We start from the raw sequence: 16,811 nt of genomic DNA, 5'->3' as shown, positions 1-16,811 counted from the left end.
AGCAAAAACCAAGCCATGAGGTCGAAGAAATTGTCCATAGAGCTCCAAGACAGAATTGTGTCGAGGCACGGGTCTGGGGAAATAAGAATGTAGTCCATTTTAGCACTTTATATATCTTTCATAATATTTCCCCTGATGTTATTAGCCAACCTCCACTTTCTCACTATAGTTGCTTCAGTCCTAACTCACTTTCAACAGTTAAATGAAATAAGTTTTGTTGTCCTTATCTTCATCATTCTAATGACATCGTTGAATAATATAGGACTAGAATTAGATGCAGAATGCTTTCACTTCTCCTCACAAAGATTGAATGGTTATGGGTCTGAATAAATACCTGCTATAGCCTACCGCCACCACACATTCTCTCTTCTTTCAAACTACCTGTGAGTTCTATTGGCTACTGTATTTAACATTCAGCAAACAAGAGCTTACGTTATGTCCAGCAAGCTATTCTTTTCTAGCTTTTCCTGCAGGGGTCTCCAAGAGCCTAGGAGCATTTTTTAATGAGAGAGTCCAGCGGAGCACAGGTGTGTGCGTATTGCGCAAGAGACAGAGGCTATAAGTTAGAATCTTATTATGCATAATTCATGAATTATCTAAACATAAGGCTAATACTGCATTGAGCGTATTACCTGAAAGAGGTAGGCTAGGACATCTATGTATAGGGCTGTATATCAACCTAGTATGTGATTATCTATTTTGGATACAATTTCTTGGGAGTTGATGGAGAGAGAGAGAGACTGCAGAGAGTGCCTGCGTGCACTGATTAAAAGCAACTATATTCGAGTGATAGGCTGTTTTAAAACTCTGCAGCTACAATAAAAGAATAAGGTGACCCCCAAAAGCCAGATGGAGATGGAATTCAGTCTTTATATTACTGTAGCATACATAGAGTATGCTGCAGGAAATACATAGAGTAGAGCAGTCTTTATATTACTGTAGCGTACATAGAGTATGCTGCAGGAAATACATAGAGTAGAGCAGTCTTTATGTTACTGTAGCGTACATAGACTATGCTGCAGGAAATACATAGAGTAGAGCAGTCTTTATATTACTGTAGCGTACATAGACTATGCTGCAGGAAATGTAGGCCTGCCTGTACCAAGAACAAAAGTTACCATCTCTCAGTAATTTATCTCGAGAAAAAGGGAGTGTTTTTGGCGGGAAATCCCGATAAATCTCGGTAACCGGGTTCCCGTCATTCAACCCCAACACACAATTCAACTTTAACAGTGCTTTCCATCAGACAGTGAGATTAAGATATTTTACATTGTCATACCACAGGCCAGCAACACCACACCCACCCACAAACACATGCACCCCTGTCTTCTAGACATGTTTCTCATGTTTCTCACATTCATCCCTGTCTCCTAGACATGTGGGGTATAGGGTCCATCCCTGTATTACTGTACCTCCACACCGGGGCATAGGATCCATCTCTGTATTACTGTACCTCCACACCGGGGCATAGGGTCCATCCCTGTATTACTGTACCTCCACACTGGGGTATAGGGTCCATCCCTGTATTACTGTAACTCCACACCGGGGCATAGGGTCCATCCCTGTATTACTGTACCTCCACACCAGGGTTTAGGGTTCATCCCTGTATTACTGTACCTCCACACCAGGGTATAGGGTCCATCCCTGTATTACTGTACCTCCACACCGGGGTATAGGGTCCATCCCTGTATTACTGTACCTCCACACCGGGGTATAGAGTCCATCCCTGTATTGCTGTACCTCCACAACGGGGTATAAGGTCCATCCCTGTATTACTGTACCTCCACACCGGGGCATAGGTTCCATCCCTGTATTACTGTACCTCCACACCGGGGCATAGGGTCCATCCCTGTATTACTGTACCTCCACACCGGGGCATAGGTTCTATCCCTGTATTACTGTACCTCCACACCGGGACATAGGGTCCATCCCTGTATTACTGTACCTCCACACCGGGGTATAGGGTCCATCCCTGTATTACTGTACCTCCACACCGGGGTATAGGGTCCATCCCTGTATTGCTGTACCTCCACAACGGGGTATAAGGTCCATCCCTGTATTACTGTACCTCCACACCGGGGCATAGGTTCCATCCCTGTATTTCTGTACCTCCACACCGGGGTATAGGGTCTATCCCTGTATTACTGTACCTCCACACCGGGGTATAGGGTCCATCCCTGTATTACTGTACCTCCACACCGGGGTATAGGTTCCATCCCTATATTACTGCACCTCCACACCGGGGTATAGGGTCCATCCCTGTATTACTGTACCTCCACACCGGGGTATAGGGTCCATCCCTGCATTATTGTACCTCCACACCGGGGTATAGGGTCCATCCCTGTATTACTGTACCTCCACACCGGGGTATAGGGTCCATCTCTGTATTACTGTACCTCCACACCGGGGTATAGGGTCCATCCCTGTATTACTGTACCTCCACACCGGGGTATAGGGTCCATCCCTGTATTACTGTACCTCCACACCGGGGTATAGGGTCCATCCCTGTATTACTGTACCTCCACACCGGGGTATAGGGTCCATCCCTGTATTACTGTACCTCCACACCGGGGTATAGGGTCCATCTCTGTATTACTGTACCTCCACACCGGGGTATAGGGTCCATCCCTGTATTACTGTACCTCCACACCGGGGTATAGGGTCCATCCCTGTATTACTGTACCTCCACACCGGGGTATAGGGTCCATCCCTGTATTACTGTACCTCCACACCGGGGCATAGGGTGACTCTCTTCTATTTTTACCGGCAGGCGCTGAAAGCTTCTGGAAGCTCCTTGTCAATGACTGCTCATTATGCGGTCAACAACATGTCACAATTTATTAAGATGTCCTTACTCAGCAGCATTGCGCTCCCGTCCCGCCCAAGGCATCACAAATAGATTGGTGGCGATGGGTCCTGTTGCTGCTGCCGGCCGCATCTCCTAAAGGGCGGGCTGTCTAGGCGTGTTGCGGCATATCTCGCCTCCCTGCTCCCAGTGGGGATTAATACAGGTATTTAATACAGGTATTAATCCCCACAATAGATATGAGAGAGAGAGAGAGAGAGAGAGAGAGAGAGAGAGAGAGAGAGAGAGAGAGAGAGAGAGAGAGAGAGAGAGAGAGAGAGAGAGAGAGAGAGAGAGAGAGAGAGAGAGAGAGAGAGAGAGAGAGATCCTTTTATGTCTATCTGCACATTCTTTGTTGTGGGTAAACATCTAAAAAGCCTGTTAAGACTAAAGGGGTGATGATGTATGAGGGAGTGGGAGTGCACATATACACATACACACTCGGGTGCAAGTACGTACGTACACACACACACACACACACACTTGGGAACACGTACGTGCGCACACATATTCTGTGGAGTTGTTAAGAGGGACAAAGCATTGCTGGGAGTGTTGAGAATACGATGGTGCACAGACACGGACAGAGACACCAGTACACACACACACCCTCCCCCCACACACTATAGCCATGCAGTATCTACTGCCGGGATGTGGTTTTGTTCTGTGACTGTTGCAGTGGTGTTGAGGTGTGTGAGCTGACACATAAATGCTTGTGTTTATCACAGCTTTTATCACCATCACCTCAGTGCTGTTAGCTGCCTGCCGTCACAAACCGGGAGAAGAAACAGAAGGGGTCACACCTGCAGGGGCAGAGGGGTGGAGAGTTGGGGAAGGGGAATGCCACAGACCCAGACCAGGTTTACTATAGAATGACTTTAGCAGTGACAGGATCTCTCACAGACCTGCTTTACTAGAAAGCCATGTTTTCAGATTTCCATATGGGCCAGGTTTCTAGTCTGTGACATTCAATCAAACCCGTTTTCCCTGGTTTGTTGGACAAGTCAAAAAACAAATGTAATTCTTTATTTGCTGTGAAATTCATATGTTTGGACTCCTGCACTCCATAGAAGTGCAGTACAACAAACATTTATTCATTAAAGCATGCCTTTCTAGGAACAATATACATGTTTAACTAATCCTGAATGCCAGCTCAGTGCTTTTCATTGGATAGGGCGTTAGACTAGTGCATATCAAAACCAGGTTTGACCAGAGATTACCTGCTGAGTTGCATGCTATGCAGTTTGTCTGTAACTGCATGAGGTAGAGAAGAGGGTAAGCATGTGTGAGTCTGTTAATGTGTCACACCTCTAGAGTAAGGGTGCTGGGGGCTGACCAGGGACTGCAGAAGGAAGGAAAGAAAAACAAAAGAGAGAGAATAGAGGAAGACAGAACCATGTGCACAGGATTCTCTTCTATTTCACAGTACTTCAACGTTGCTCAGTTCACTCCCTCCCCCCTCTCTCATACACACTCCCCCTCTCTCTCGCTCAGCTGCTCTCCCTCCCCTCCTGTGGATGGTGTAGCTCTCTCTCTCCCTCTCTGTCTGGCGGAGCCGTGGACAGGATTGGAGGCTAGTAGTGAGTGACTGCGGAGAGAGAGAGAGACTGAAGAGAAGAGAGGAGAGCAGAGCAGAAGAGAGATCTATAGTAGCAGTATCTCTGCTGGATACCTCTTCAATATTTCAATCAGAATTCTTCCTCAACCAGCTCGAGCCTCATACTTCCCACCGGACCCCTCATCACCCAACCCTTACCAGGGGGACATATGAACAGCACAGAGGGTTTACCACCCGGACCTCCACACAGGGAGCCATGTGATACCCCCTTGCGCTGCTGAAATCCCCCAAAATCGGTGCTCTGAATCGGGATTGAAACCAAGGGTTGTATTCCCCCTGCCTGAAACCCCCTCCTGAGGTTGTGGATCTTCTCTAGCTGCAGGAGGAGGAAGGGAAGGGAGGGACTGCCAGGTCTCTGCATACCCGGCTGGGAGACACTCTTCTCTGGGCAAGTGTGGGGTGTGTGCCCCCCTTGGGCTGGAGGCCAGCGCTCCAGCACCATGGATTACCTACCTGGGATTGTACTGTTGCTGCTGTTCTGCGGGGTGGTGGTGCCAGGGCAGGGGGAGCCCAAGCACAGTGTCCCCAGGTTAAAGCTCTCCTACAGGGGTAAGTGTGTATGTTCTCTCTCCCCCCCGGCTCTCTGGTTCTTTCTCTGGTTCTTTCTCTGGTTCTGCTACAGCCGCCAGCATGGCTCCAGGAGATATTATGTGTGCTGTCTGAGTTACTCTTCCTCTTTGTGTGCACTCTCTCCTTTCTTTCTTTCTTTCTTTCCCTCTCACTCTTCGGTGTATCTTCCTCTGTCTGCACATCTATCTACGTACCTCTTTCTTCAATCATTTCTCTCTAATTCTTCAATTCTCTCAATCTTTTCTCTCTCTCTCCCTCTCTCTCTCTCTCACTCACTCTCCTGCTTCCCCTCTCTCTTTATTTCTCTCTCTCCCACTTAGAATAATGCTTTCTCCTTAGCCTTGTATTCTCCTTACGGTCAGATTGTTTCCAAATGCGGGCAGGGGGCTTGGTTAAATGTATGTATTGGCCCTCGCATTTATTTTCCCCTTCCACTGTCCCCTTCAGAACTACCGCTGCACTGCCGTGAAACACATCAATACACACACACACACACACACACACACACACACACACACACACACACACACACACACACAGAGGCACACATGTACGCATAGACACGAACAAGCACACACACACACGGACATGCGAATTCTGTACACACACACTTTAAGGGGGTAATCCGGTCTCCCTAGTTCTCATTAACCCCAAAATCGATTTACCAGCTATTCTCTAAAGTCAACAAGTACTTCTGCTTCTGCTTAGGAGAAAGTCTGCACACACACACACACACATCTTACTGTTTTAACAGATATACTGCATATGGAAAAGATATGCACTGGATTCAGGGGGTTGTTCACGGCACACCTCTACAGAATATTCATGACCGTCTCTATGATATAGAATAAGGTCCCCTATGGACTACACCCAGGTGAGTGTATCACTCATCAGTCACACATCTGGCCGGGTACCGTTCATACGGTGCTCGTGTGAGCTTTTGTCGGGCGAGTCAACATGTTATTCTGCCTTCCCTCTGTGTTATTTTGAGGTAGAAGGCTGTGGAGAGACCTCAGAGCCGGCTCTCTCCTCTCTCTCTCACACCCTAGACTAAATCAAGCTCTTTGTAATGGCAGACCTTTCATCTCGGGACTAAAATAAAACACAGACATTTTTGCCATATTTTGGGACGTTTGGTTTAATGTCGGTCGTCTGAGAGGCGAGCTGTTGCGGTTCCTTGTCCAAAACATGACCAAAAGTACACGGCTAGAGAGCTGTGTGGTATCTCCGTTTTCTCTCCCTCTCCTTTTCTCTCTCTCTCTCCCCGCTCTCTCTCTCTTCGTCTCCTTTAAAAAAATATACATTCCTACAATTTACAAACATGGGCAATTTGTCCTTTTTTCTCAGGCTGGGAATAAGGTTAGGTTGTGGAGGAAAATAGTGCTTCTGGTTTAGAGGGGTGTTACTGCTTTGAAATGAGTGTCACGCTATTTTTAATCCAATGAGAGAAGAATGAGATTTTGTGAGTGGTGAATTCATCTTTGGGTCTTTTCATTGAGTTTAGATTTAACTTGTGCACAGCAAGGCCTGTATGAACATGACATAACATTTTTTTTATCAGAGATTAAATAACATTTATCAGCAGTTTTGTTAATCAAAGTATACATGCAGCAGACACTCTTATACAATGCAGCATACCAGAGCAATTAGGGTTAAGTGCCTTGCACAAGGGCACATCAATAGATGATTCAGTTAATTGGCTCTGGGATTCAAACCAGTGACTTTTCAGTTACTGGCCCAACGCTCTTAACCACTGGGCTACCATTATATGGCTATACAGGATGTATAAGTATACATGCACTTATTTGTGGTATGTACTGTAAGACCCTGGTCTGTCTCTAGGGGGCACTATGTTGAAGATGTTTCTCTGTGCAGTCAAGGGTCAAGTAGTGTGCTGTAAAAACCGCCGTAAAACTCAGCTCCACCTGCGCCGCCACCGCGTCACATCCTCCCGAGGTAACAATCTACACCAGGAACAGCCCAGAGGCATCATGGGAAAAGGTGTTTTGCTTCATTCAAACGGTTTCCAAGATTGAGCCATCTGTCAGTTGACTAGAACAACAATACTGGTCTTCTCTGATCTCCCCCACTCGTTTTTCTGACAGGTCGCCATGTTGCTGTCTGATGTGTCATTGATGAAAGGTGTCATTAGGTGATACAAAGCTGAACTGCATTGTAAACAGTGGGTGATTGAAATGTGTAGTCAGACCAACCAAAGCACATCAGTAGCTGCCTGTCTGTCGCTCTGTCTGTCTTTAACGTTCTTGCTGCAGCTTGGTGTGTGTGACGACGTGATTTCCTCTTCAGATTGAAAGTGGCGTGTGTGTATTCAGACGAGGTGGGATGTGTCAGATCTGACACAGACACAGATAATTACACACCTGGCTGAAAGTGATGACGAGTGTGTGTGTGTCTGTGTGTGTGTGCGTGTTTGTGCGCAGTGTGTGTGCGTGTTTGTGCGCAGTGTGTTTGTGAGCAGTGTGTGTGCGAGTTTGTGCGCAGTGTGTGTGTTTGTGTGCTCTTGTGTATGCTCATACGCATGAATGTGTGTGTGTACATGTGTGAGTCTCAGAGGAAGAGGGGTCCACAGGTGTTGGATGGCTCTCTTGATGCCTGTCGACTGAAACCTTTCTGTTCACACCCACACGTTGGCTGATGGAGAGAGGGAGAGAGGGAAGAGGGAAAGGAGGAGATGAGAGAGGGAGGGAAGCGTTGCTTTAATGAAGGGTGCTGGCAGACTTACAGTAGACTAGGCGGGAGAGAGACTGGTTGTTAAGTGAAGTACCATTCATTCTCTCTCCCTCTGTGAATCTGGCATAGTAATTAAATCAAATAAACGACGAGGAGGAATTCTCCAGTGAAGGACAGTCAAACGAGCACAGAGTAAACATTTTCCCAGGAGAAGGATCATCAAGCGAGAGGAGAGCTCTTTCCCCAAGGAGGGATATCAGACAGTCCCAGTCCCCGGGAAGGACAGTCAAACAAATGCGAAATGAGCAGTTTGTGCAGGAAAATAAGAACGGAGAAACTAAAGCACATTGAGTGACCTTTCTCCTGGGAAGGCTGGCGAAGCGAGTCCAGAGTGAATGATTTCCCTGTGGGGTCAGTCAGTGAGACATTCCCAGTGAAGGATCTGTTCTCAGAGTGCCAGAGTAATTATCAGAGTTAATGATTTTTTTTCTCTCTCAAGTAACTGGAGATTAAGTCCAAGTTAAGGTGATCGTTTACAGTTTCTTGAATAACGTTGCTTAGGTTGTCGATAGGCCGCAACTCGGCCCAAGCATTGAATGGATCATGAGACAAAGCAAGTCACCGTTAGCCAAATATGAATTCTAATGCTCAATGTCATTAAATTGATTATGCTCTAACGCAGATCAAGGTATAGGTTATTACAGCATTGTCTTTCACTCAGCAGTGCAACCTGGACATACTGTACCTGGACATACTGTACTGTATTACGGTCATCCCAGTAATATTCAACCTGGGAAACACTGACCCCTGCAGGTTACAACAAGCACACACATTCAAGTTTCATGTTTTATTAGTCATACACTATATGATCAAAAGTAAGTGGACACATGCTCGTCAAACATTTAATTCCAAAATCCTGGGCATTAATGTGGAATTGGTCCTCTCCCCCTTTACTGCTATAACAGCCTCCACTCTTCTGGGAAGGCTTTCCACTAGATGTTGGAACATTGCTGCTATAACAGCCTCCACTCTTCTGGGAAGGCTTTCCACTAGATGTTGGAACATTGCTGTGGGGACTTGCTTCCATCCAGCCACAAGAACATTAGTGATGTTGGGCGATTTGTCCTTGCTCGCAGTTTGCTTTCCAATTCATCCCAAAGTTGTTTGATGGGGCTGAGGTCAGGGCTCTGAGCAGGCCAGTCAAGTTCTTCCACACTGATCTCGACAAACCATTTCTGTATGGAACTCGCTTTGTGCACAGGGGCATTGCAATGCTGAAACCGGAAGTGGGCCTTCCCCAAACTGCCACAAAGTCGGAAGCACATAATTGTCTAGAATGTTATTGTATGCTGTAGGGTTAAGATTTCCCTTCACTCGAAGTAAGGGACCTAGCCCAAACCATGAAAAATAGCCCCAGACCGTTATTCCGCCTGGTATTGCACATCTTAGGCTTGTGTGCGGCTGCTCAGCCATGGAAACCCATTTCATGAAGCTCCCGACGAACAGTTATTGTGCTGACGTTGCTTCTAGAGGCAGTTTGGAACTCAGTAGTGAGTGTTGCAACCAAGGACAGACGATTTTTACGCGCTTCAGCACTCGGCGGTCCCATTCTGTGAGCTTGTGTGGCCTACCACTTCGCGGCTGAGCCGTTGTTGCTCCTAGATGTTTCCACTTCACAATAACAGCACTTACAGTTGATCGGGGCAGCTCTAGCAGGGCAGAAATTTGAAAAACTGACTTGTTGCAAAGGTGGCATACTATAACAATGCCACGTTGAAAGTCACTGAGCTCTTGAAAAAGGCCATTCTACTGCCAATGTTTGTCTATGGAGAGTGCATGGCTGTGTGCTCAATTTTATACACCTGTCAGCAACAGGTGTGGCTGAAATAGCCGCATTCACTAATTTTAAGGTGTGTCCACATACTTTTGTATATATTGTGTATATACAAGATACGCATCATATACACTGCCTAACAAAATGCTTACTTGCAAGTTTCTCCTCGACAACGCAACAACAACAAGAAACAATAAAATATAAGAAAATGAACAGAATAAATATTTTAGCGTAAGTATAATACAGGAAGGCACAATTTATAGTCCAATATTTCCACATGTATCAGATAAAGGGGGGATGTGGGAGCAAGTGTTTAAATTGTGCACCATTAGAAATAGTGAATAAGAGTCTGGTAGCAGTGAGTGAGTGAGTGAGTGAGTGAGTGAGTGAGTGAGTGAGTGAGTGAGTGAGTGAGTGAGTGAGTGAGTGAGTGAGTGAGTGAGTGAGTGAGTGAGTGTATGTGTGATAAGATGCAGAGAGTCAGTACAGGTGGACAGTCCAGTTCAAGTGTTCAGCAGTCTGATGGCTTGTAGATAGAAACTGTCTCTGAGCCTGTTGGCTCATGCTCCGATACCGTCTGCCTGTTGGTAACGGAGTGAACAACTCGGAGCTGGGCTGTGTGTGGGGTCCTTGATGATGCTGCGTGCCTTGCTCAGGCACCGTTTCATTAGATGTTCTGGATGGATGGGAACACGGCCCCAGTGGAGGGCCTTACGGTCATGGACGGAGCAATTCCCCTACCAGGACGGGATGCAACCGGTCAGGATGCTCTCGATGGTGCAGTGGTAGTATTTGGAGAGGTTTCCGGGGTGACATGTCAATTTTCTTCAGCCACCTTAGGAAGTAGAGACTCTGTTGCTCCCTCTTGACAGGAGTGGTGGTGTTGCTGGTCCTTGTCAAGTCCTCGGTGATGTAGACGCCAAGGAACTTCAAACTGCTGACTCTCTCCACTGAAGTCCCATTGATGTGGATCGGGCTTGTTCCCTCCTGTGCTTCCTGAAGTCAACAATCAACTCCTTTGTTTTGCTGATGTTAAGGGAGAGATTGTTGTCCTGGCACCACAATGCCAGTTCACTTACCTCCTCCCTATTGGCTGACTCGTCGTTGTTGGTTATCAGGCCTACAACCGTGGTGTCGTCAGCAGACTAGATGATTGAGTTGGTGTCGTGCAAAGCCACGTGGCCGTGGGTGAACAGGGAGCACACATTAGAGAGCGAGAGAGAGAGAGAGAGAGAGAGAGAGAGAGAGAGAGAGAGAGAGACAGAGAGAGAGAGAGAGAGAGAGAGAGAGAGACAGAGAGAGAGAGAGAGAGAGAGAGAGAGAGAGAGAGAGAGAGAGAGAATGTGAGAGAGAATGCAAGAGACAGACCAAGACAGTGAACGAGAGATGAACCATAGCAGCATGAGAGATGGGACTCATAAAACTATTGTGATTGTTAAAAAGACACATCTCTCACGGAGCTTGGGGGAATATTAGAAGGCTTGTTAAACAACCTGATAATTACTCTCCTCTGGGGTAATTACTGGGCCCTTTAACCTCTTAATGAAGACCCTGGTCGTCCCACAGTGACCCGTTTCGGATGGGTGGAACTGTAATAGAGGGAAGAGGCTAGCCCGCCATCGGAATTCACTCGGAACCATTCAAAATAGACACTCTCTCTCGGCATGGAACCGCACTCCAACTCAACACAGTCTGGAGTAGAGCTAACCCATAATAACCCCCGTCGAGTTCCACAGAGACCTCTCTCTTGCTCTCCCTCTCCTTCTCTCTCCTTCTCTCTCTGGTGGATCTGTCCATTCTGTGGGCCTCCACTGACAGAGCGGATGTGGATAATTATAAGGTGTGCTCCCAACGCACCGACCGACCCCAGAGACGTCTGCCTTCTCCTCCGTCTCTCCTTCCTCTCCTCCTCCCTCAGTTTAGTCGCTCTCAGGCAGCTCACAATACCGCAGCCCCTAAGTACAGTCTTCAGTCAGGCTCCTCCAGTTGACTTTCTCTCTCTCTCTCTCTCACACTGCCCCCCCCCACACACACAAATACTATATTGCCACATCTATTGTTTGCACCAGGCAGCCTAGTTAGCAGGAAAGAGCAGCATACCCCCCCCCCCCCCCCCATCCCTGGCAGAATAATGTCAGTACTCTGAGCAAACCACAACACTGGGCAACTCCCATTACTGTGGGCCAGTTTGTATACTGCAGAATGAGTCAGCTTGTGTATAACACACAGGGTTACACAATGACATGATGGCTTTGGAGAACAAACAGTCATTAATCAAAGCTTTTAATGATCTGTGCAATACCCTTGCATGTTTTATAGTGTTGCTTGAACATTTGTGATGGGGCTACAGATGTTGTATCTTAATCCTGCAGCAACAGAAAATGGAAAATATTATGTAGATTATAATTAATGGACATTTTTGTAGGGGGTTGATAAAAAAATCTAACTTTAGAAGTCTTTTAAATCTTGAATACACTACAGATGCTACAGACCATTTCCTGAGAAGACTGATTTTCGGGATGTCTCATGGTCTGACAAACACCGCTGTAGCTCTGTCACCTTTCACTGCAGATGTGGAAGTGTATCTCTAGCTTAAACTTTGTCCGTGGGGTGTCCGTGGGGTGTCCGCGGGGTGTCCGCGGGGGCGCGGACATCAACGTTAGGGTTAAAGCAAGTGGGGTAAACTGACTGGGAGAGATTGAATATGACCATAAACACTCCAGACTGCTGGTCTGCACACGTCTGTGCCGGCAGCCTTGCAAGGGTTAACATGCTGGTATGTCACAGACACAATGTGTGGCTTGTGTTTTAGACACCTTTCCACTTCATTTCTGTTCCTTATTTGGAATGGGATGTTTTCATATTTGTGTTGAGAAATGTGTGCTCTATGGAGTTACGTTGACATTCACAAGCTGTGGTTTGGTGTTGATGAGTTTTGGTCAAGTTCAGTGCATCTCCCAATATGTTTATTTAGCCTAGGCAAAGCATGCAATCCCCAAAGCAAATTCCATGTAGACCTTTCATTGTCAACTACACAGAAGACGACTTTGAGTTTGGAGCGTTTTTATGTAACCTTTCTTTTTACAGGAAGTCAATGCTGAGACCAAGGTCTTTTTTGAAGACGTACCGGTCTAGCACAACAAATCACATCAAAATACAATATACACATTAAAATACACATTATTATACACAGCAAATCACATCAAAATACAATATACACATTAAAATGCACATTATTATACACAACCATACACATCAGAATACAATATACACATTAAAATACACATTATTATACACAGCAAATCACATCAAAATACAATATACACATTAAAATACACATTATTATACACAGCAAATCACATCAAAATACAATATACACATTAAAATGCACATTATTATACACAACCATACACATCAGAATACAATATACACATTAAAATACACATTATTATACACAACAAATCACATCAAAATACAATATACACATTAAAATGCACATTATTATACAAAACAAATCACATCAAAATACAATATACACATTAAAATACACATTATTATACAAAACAAATCACATCAAAATACAATATACACATTAAAATACACATTATTATACACAACCATACACATCAAAATACAATATACACATTAAAATACACATTATTATACACAGCAATACACATCAAAATACAATATACACATTAAAATACACATTATTATACACAGCAATACACATCAAAATACAATATACACATTAAAATACACATTATTATACACACCAATACGTGAAAAGCAAAACACAGTCATAAAAGACACATTCTTCAGTGAAAAGGTCCCCTAACAGCTGTCTGAAATGTCCTAAACAGAGGCACCTATTCCTCCAATTTGAAAATGCATTGAAGATCATTCCACACGTAAGGCAGATATACCCAACTCAGTGGAGATTGAAAGAGTTAGCCATCCCTGAGTGCGGGTCTGGTATTTCGTACGTCTATAAGTTAACAATTAAGTAAGGTACGGCGGAAGTTTATCCTTATGGAATGGATGTATACTTGTAATTTTGACTATGGTTACGGTGAGGACATTGGGTCCAGTGTGTGACAGGGATGACTCCTGTGTTTTATGTATAGAGGGTTTGGTTACTGAGTGGACATTGCATTGCAGCAGTGTGTGTGGATCAGACCCAGCTGCTAAGGCTCGTCAGTCAGCCACAAGGAGCGCCGCTCCAAGGTCAAGTTTCACCCAGGCTAACGTCTCTATGGTGTGCATGTGTGGTGCATGTGTAAAAGTCTCTGTTTGTCTGTCTGTGTGTGTGCATGTGTGGTGCTTGTGTAAAAGTCTATGTTTGTCTGTCTGTGTGTGTGCATGGGTGTGTGTGTATCCGACTGTCTCTCTGTCAGTCTGTCTCTCTGTCAATCTGTCTCTGTCAGTCTGTCTCTCTGGCATTCTGTCAGTCTGTCTCTCTGTCAGTTGTCAGTCTGTGTCTCTGTCAGTCTATCTCTGTCAGTCTGTCAGTCTGTGTCTCTGTCGGTCTGTCTCTCTGGCATTCTGTCAGTCTGTCAGACTGGCATTCTGTCAGTCTGTCTTTCTGTCTCTCTGTCTCTCTGTCAGTCTGTCTCTCTGTCTCTCTGTCAGTATGTCAGTCTGTCTCTCTGTCAGTCTGTTCCTCTGTCTCTGTCAGTCTGTTTATGTGTTTGTGTCACCTTTTGTGTATATGTTCATTGTGTGAGCGTGAGTCTCTTGGTGTAATCTCAAACTCTTTGGTAAGCCTTAGTAATGTTGAACATTATGCTTGACTAAAGACATATCATACTAACAGTGGAGGGCAACAGACACAACCTCACCAACCACCGCTGTCTTCCAAAACCCAATCCATCAGTGGGTCTAATGATCCACCAATCTTTCCCTTTCAGCAAAGCTTAGTGGCTGTGTTTGTGTGTGGTTTTGCAACTGCCTGTGTGTGTGTGTGTGTGTGTGTGTGTGTGTGTGTGTGTGTGTGCGTGCGTGCGTGCGTGCGTGCGTGCATGATTTCATCATAATTGAGAACAGGGATAACAATGACCCGCCTGGGGTAACAGGATCATTTAGTCCTGCATGAGTGTGCATTCTGCGGTCACGGGGGATTTGGGGTTGAACCGTTTCTGCGGTCAAGGGGGGTTTAAGCGTTGAACCGTTTCTGCAGTCATGGGGGGTTTAGGGTTGAACCGTTTCTGCAGTCATGGGCGGTTTAGGGTTGAACCGTTTCTGCAGTCATGGGGGGTTTAGGGTTGAACCGTTTCTGCAGTCATGGGGGGTTTAGGGTTGAACCGTTTCTGCAGTCATGGGGGGTTTAGGGTTTAACCGTTTCTGCAGTCATGGGGGGTTTAGGGTTGAACCGTTTCTGCAGTCATGGGGGGTTTAGGGTTGAACCGTTTCTGCAGTCATGGGGGGTTTAGGGTTGAACCGTTTCTGCAGTCATGGGGGGTTTAGGGTTGAACCGTTTCTGCAGTCATGGGGAGTTTAGGGTTGAACCGTTTCTGCAGTCATGGGGGGTTTAGGGTTGAACCGTTTCTGCAGTCATGGGGGGTTTAGGGTTGAACCGTTTCTGCAGTCATGGGGGGTTTAAGGTTGAACCGTTTCTGTTGTCATGGGCTGGTTAAACTACTCTCTGTGGTCTACTCCCAGTGTCAGGCGGAGAATCCAACTAATTAAATGGTTCCACATACGGTCCCTCTCCCCCTCTCTATTTCTCTCTCTCTATTTCTCTCTATTTCTCTCTCTATTTCTCTCTCTCTCTTTCTATCCCTCCCTCTTTCTCTTTCTCTTTCTTTTTCTTTCTCTTCCTTTCTCATCTTCTCCCTTCCTCTTTCTGTCTCTCTCTCTCTCTCTCTCTCTCTCTCTCTCCTCTCTCACTCTCTTTTTCTCCCTCTCTCTTACTCCCTCTTTCTCTCCCACTGCAGCTCAAGGAAAAACAGGAATGTCATGCAGTTACTCAGAAATATATTATTTCGCCCAAGAAAGCTGAGTATCACTGTAAGCTGAAATTCTATCTGTTCTTAGCCCACTCATGTAAAGAGTTTGTGGTTGGGGATGTCTTGTTAGGGTGGCTGATTCATATCCTATGGTGGGTTGAGTTGACCTACGCACATCGTGTTAGAACGTAAAGCATGAGTTGTAGATACAGATGAAGTCGGAAGTTTACATACACCTTAGCCAAATACATTTAAACTCCGTTTTTCACAATTCCTGACATCTAATCCAAGTAAAAAATTCCCTGCCTTAGGTCAGTTAGGATCACCACTTTATTTTAAGAATGTGAAATGTCAGAATAATAGTAGAGAGAATGATTGATTTATTTCAGCTTTTATTTCTATCATCACATTCCCAGTGGGTCAGAAGTTTACACTCAATTAGTATTTGGTAGCATTGCCTTTAAATTGTTTAACTTGGGGCAAACTTTTCGGGTAGCCTTCCACAAGCTTCCCACAATAAGTTTGGTTATTTTTGGCCCATTCCTCCTGACAGAGCTGGTGTAACTGAGTCAGGTTTGTAGGCCTCCTTGCTCGCACACGCTTTTTCAGTTCTGCCCACAGATTTTCTATAGGATGAGGTCAGGGCTTTGTCATGGCCACTTCAATACCTTGACTTTGTTGTCCTTAACTTCCTGACTGGTGTCTTGAGATGTTGCTTCAATATATCCACATAATTTTCCTCCCTCATGAAGCCATCTATTTTGTGAAGTGCACTAGTCCCCCTTGCAGCAAAGCACCCCCACAACATGATGCTGCCACCCCCGTGCTTCACAGTTGGGATGGTGTTCTTTGGCTTGCAAGCCTCCCCCTTTTCCTCCAACGTTAACAATGGTTATTATGGCCAAACAGTTCTATTTTTGTTTCATCAGACCAGAGGACATTTCTCCAAAAAGTACGATCTTTGTTCCCATGTGCAGTTGCAAACCGTAGTCTGGCTTTTTTATGACGGTTTTGGAGCAGTGGCTTCTTCCTTGCTGAGCGGCCTTTCAGGTTACGCCAATATAGGACTCGTTTTACTGTGGATATAGATACTTTTGTACCTGTTTCCTCCAGCATCTTCACAAGGTCCTTTGCTACTCTTCTGGGATTGATTTGCACTTTTTGCACCAAAGTACGTTCATCTCTAGGAGACAGAACGCGTCTCCTTCCTGAGCGGTATGACGGCTGCGTGGTCCCATGGTGTTATACTTGCGTACTATTGTTTGTACAGATGAACATGGTACCTTCAAGTGTTTGGAAATTTCTCCC

The 16,811-nt window shown here is 45.6% G+C and overlaps 1 protein-coding gene across 1 annotated transcript in view; it reads left to right on the top strand.

The window, feature by feature from the left end:
• Window positions 1–4,369: 4,369 nt before the first annotated feature.
• Window positions 4,370–16,811, top strand: part of LOC115199107 (semaphorin-3aa) — a 64,024-nt gene continuing 51,582 nt past the window's right edge. The window contains exon 1 of the mRNA XM_029761676.1: window positions 4,370–5,009. Within this exon, the coding sequence (XP_029617536.1) occupies window positions 4,901–5,009 (109 nt within the window). The 5' untranslated portion in view covers window positions 4,370–4,900. The remainder of the gene's footprint in view (window positions 5,010–16,811) is intronic.

This window comes from Salmo trutta, chromosome 8 (assembly GCF_901001165.1).
Source record: "Salmo trutta chromosome 8, fSalTru1.1, whole genome shotgun sequence".
In the NCBI taxonomy this organism is placed as follows: domain Eukaryota; kingdom Metazoa; phylum Chordata; class Actinopteri; order Salmoniformes; family Salmonidae; genus Salmo; species Salmo trutta.
This window is presented reverse-complemented; position numbering and strand designations above follow the sequence as displayed.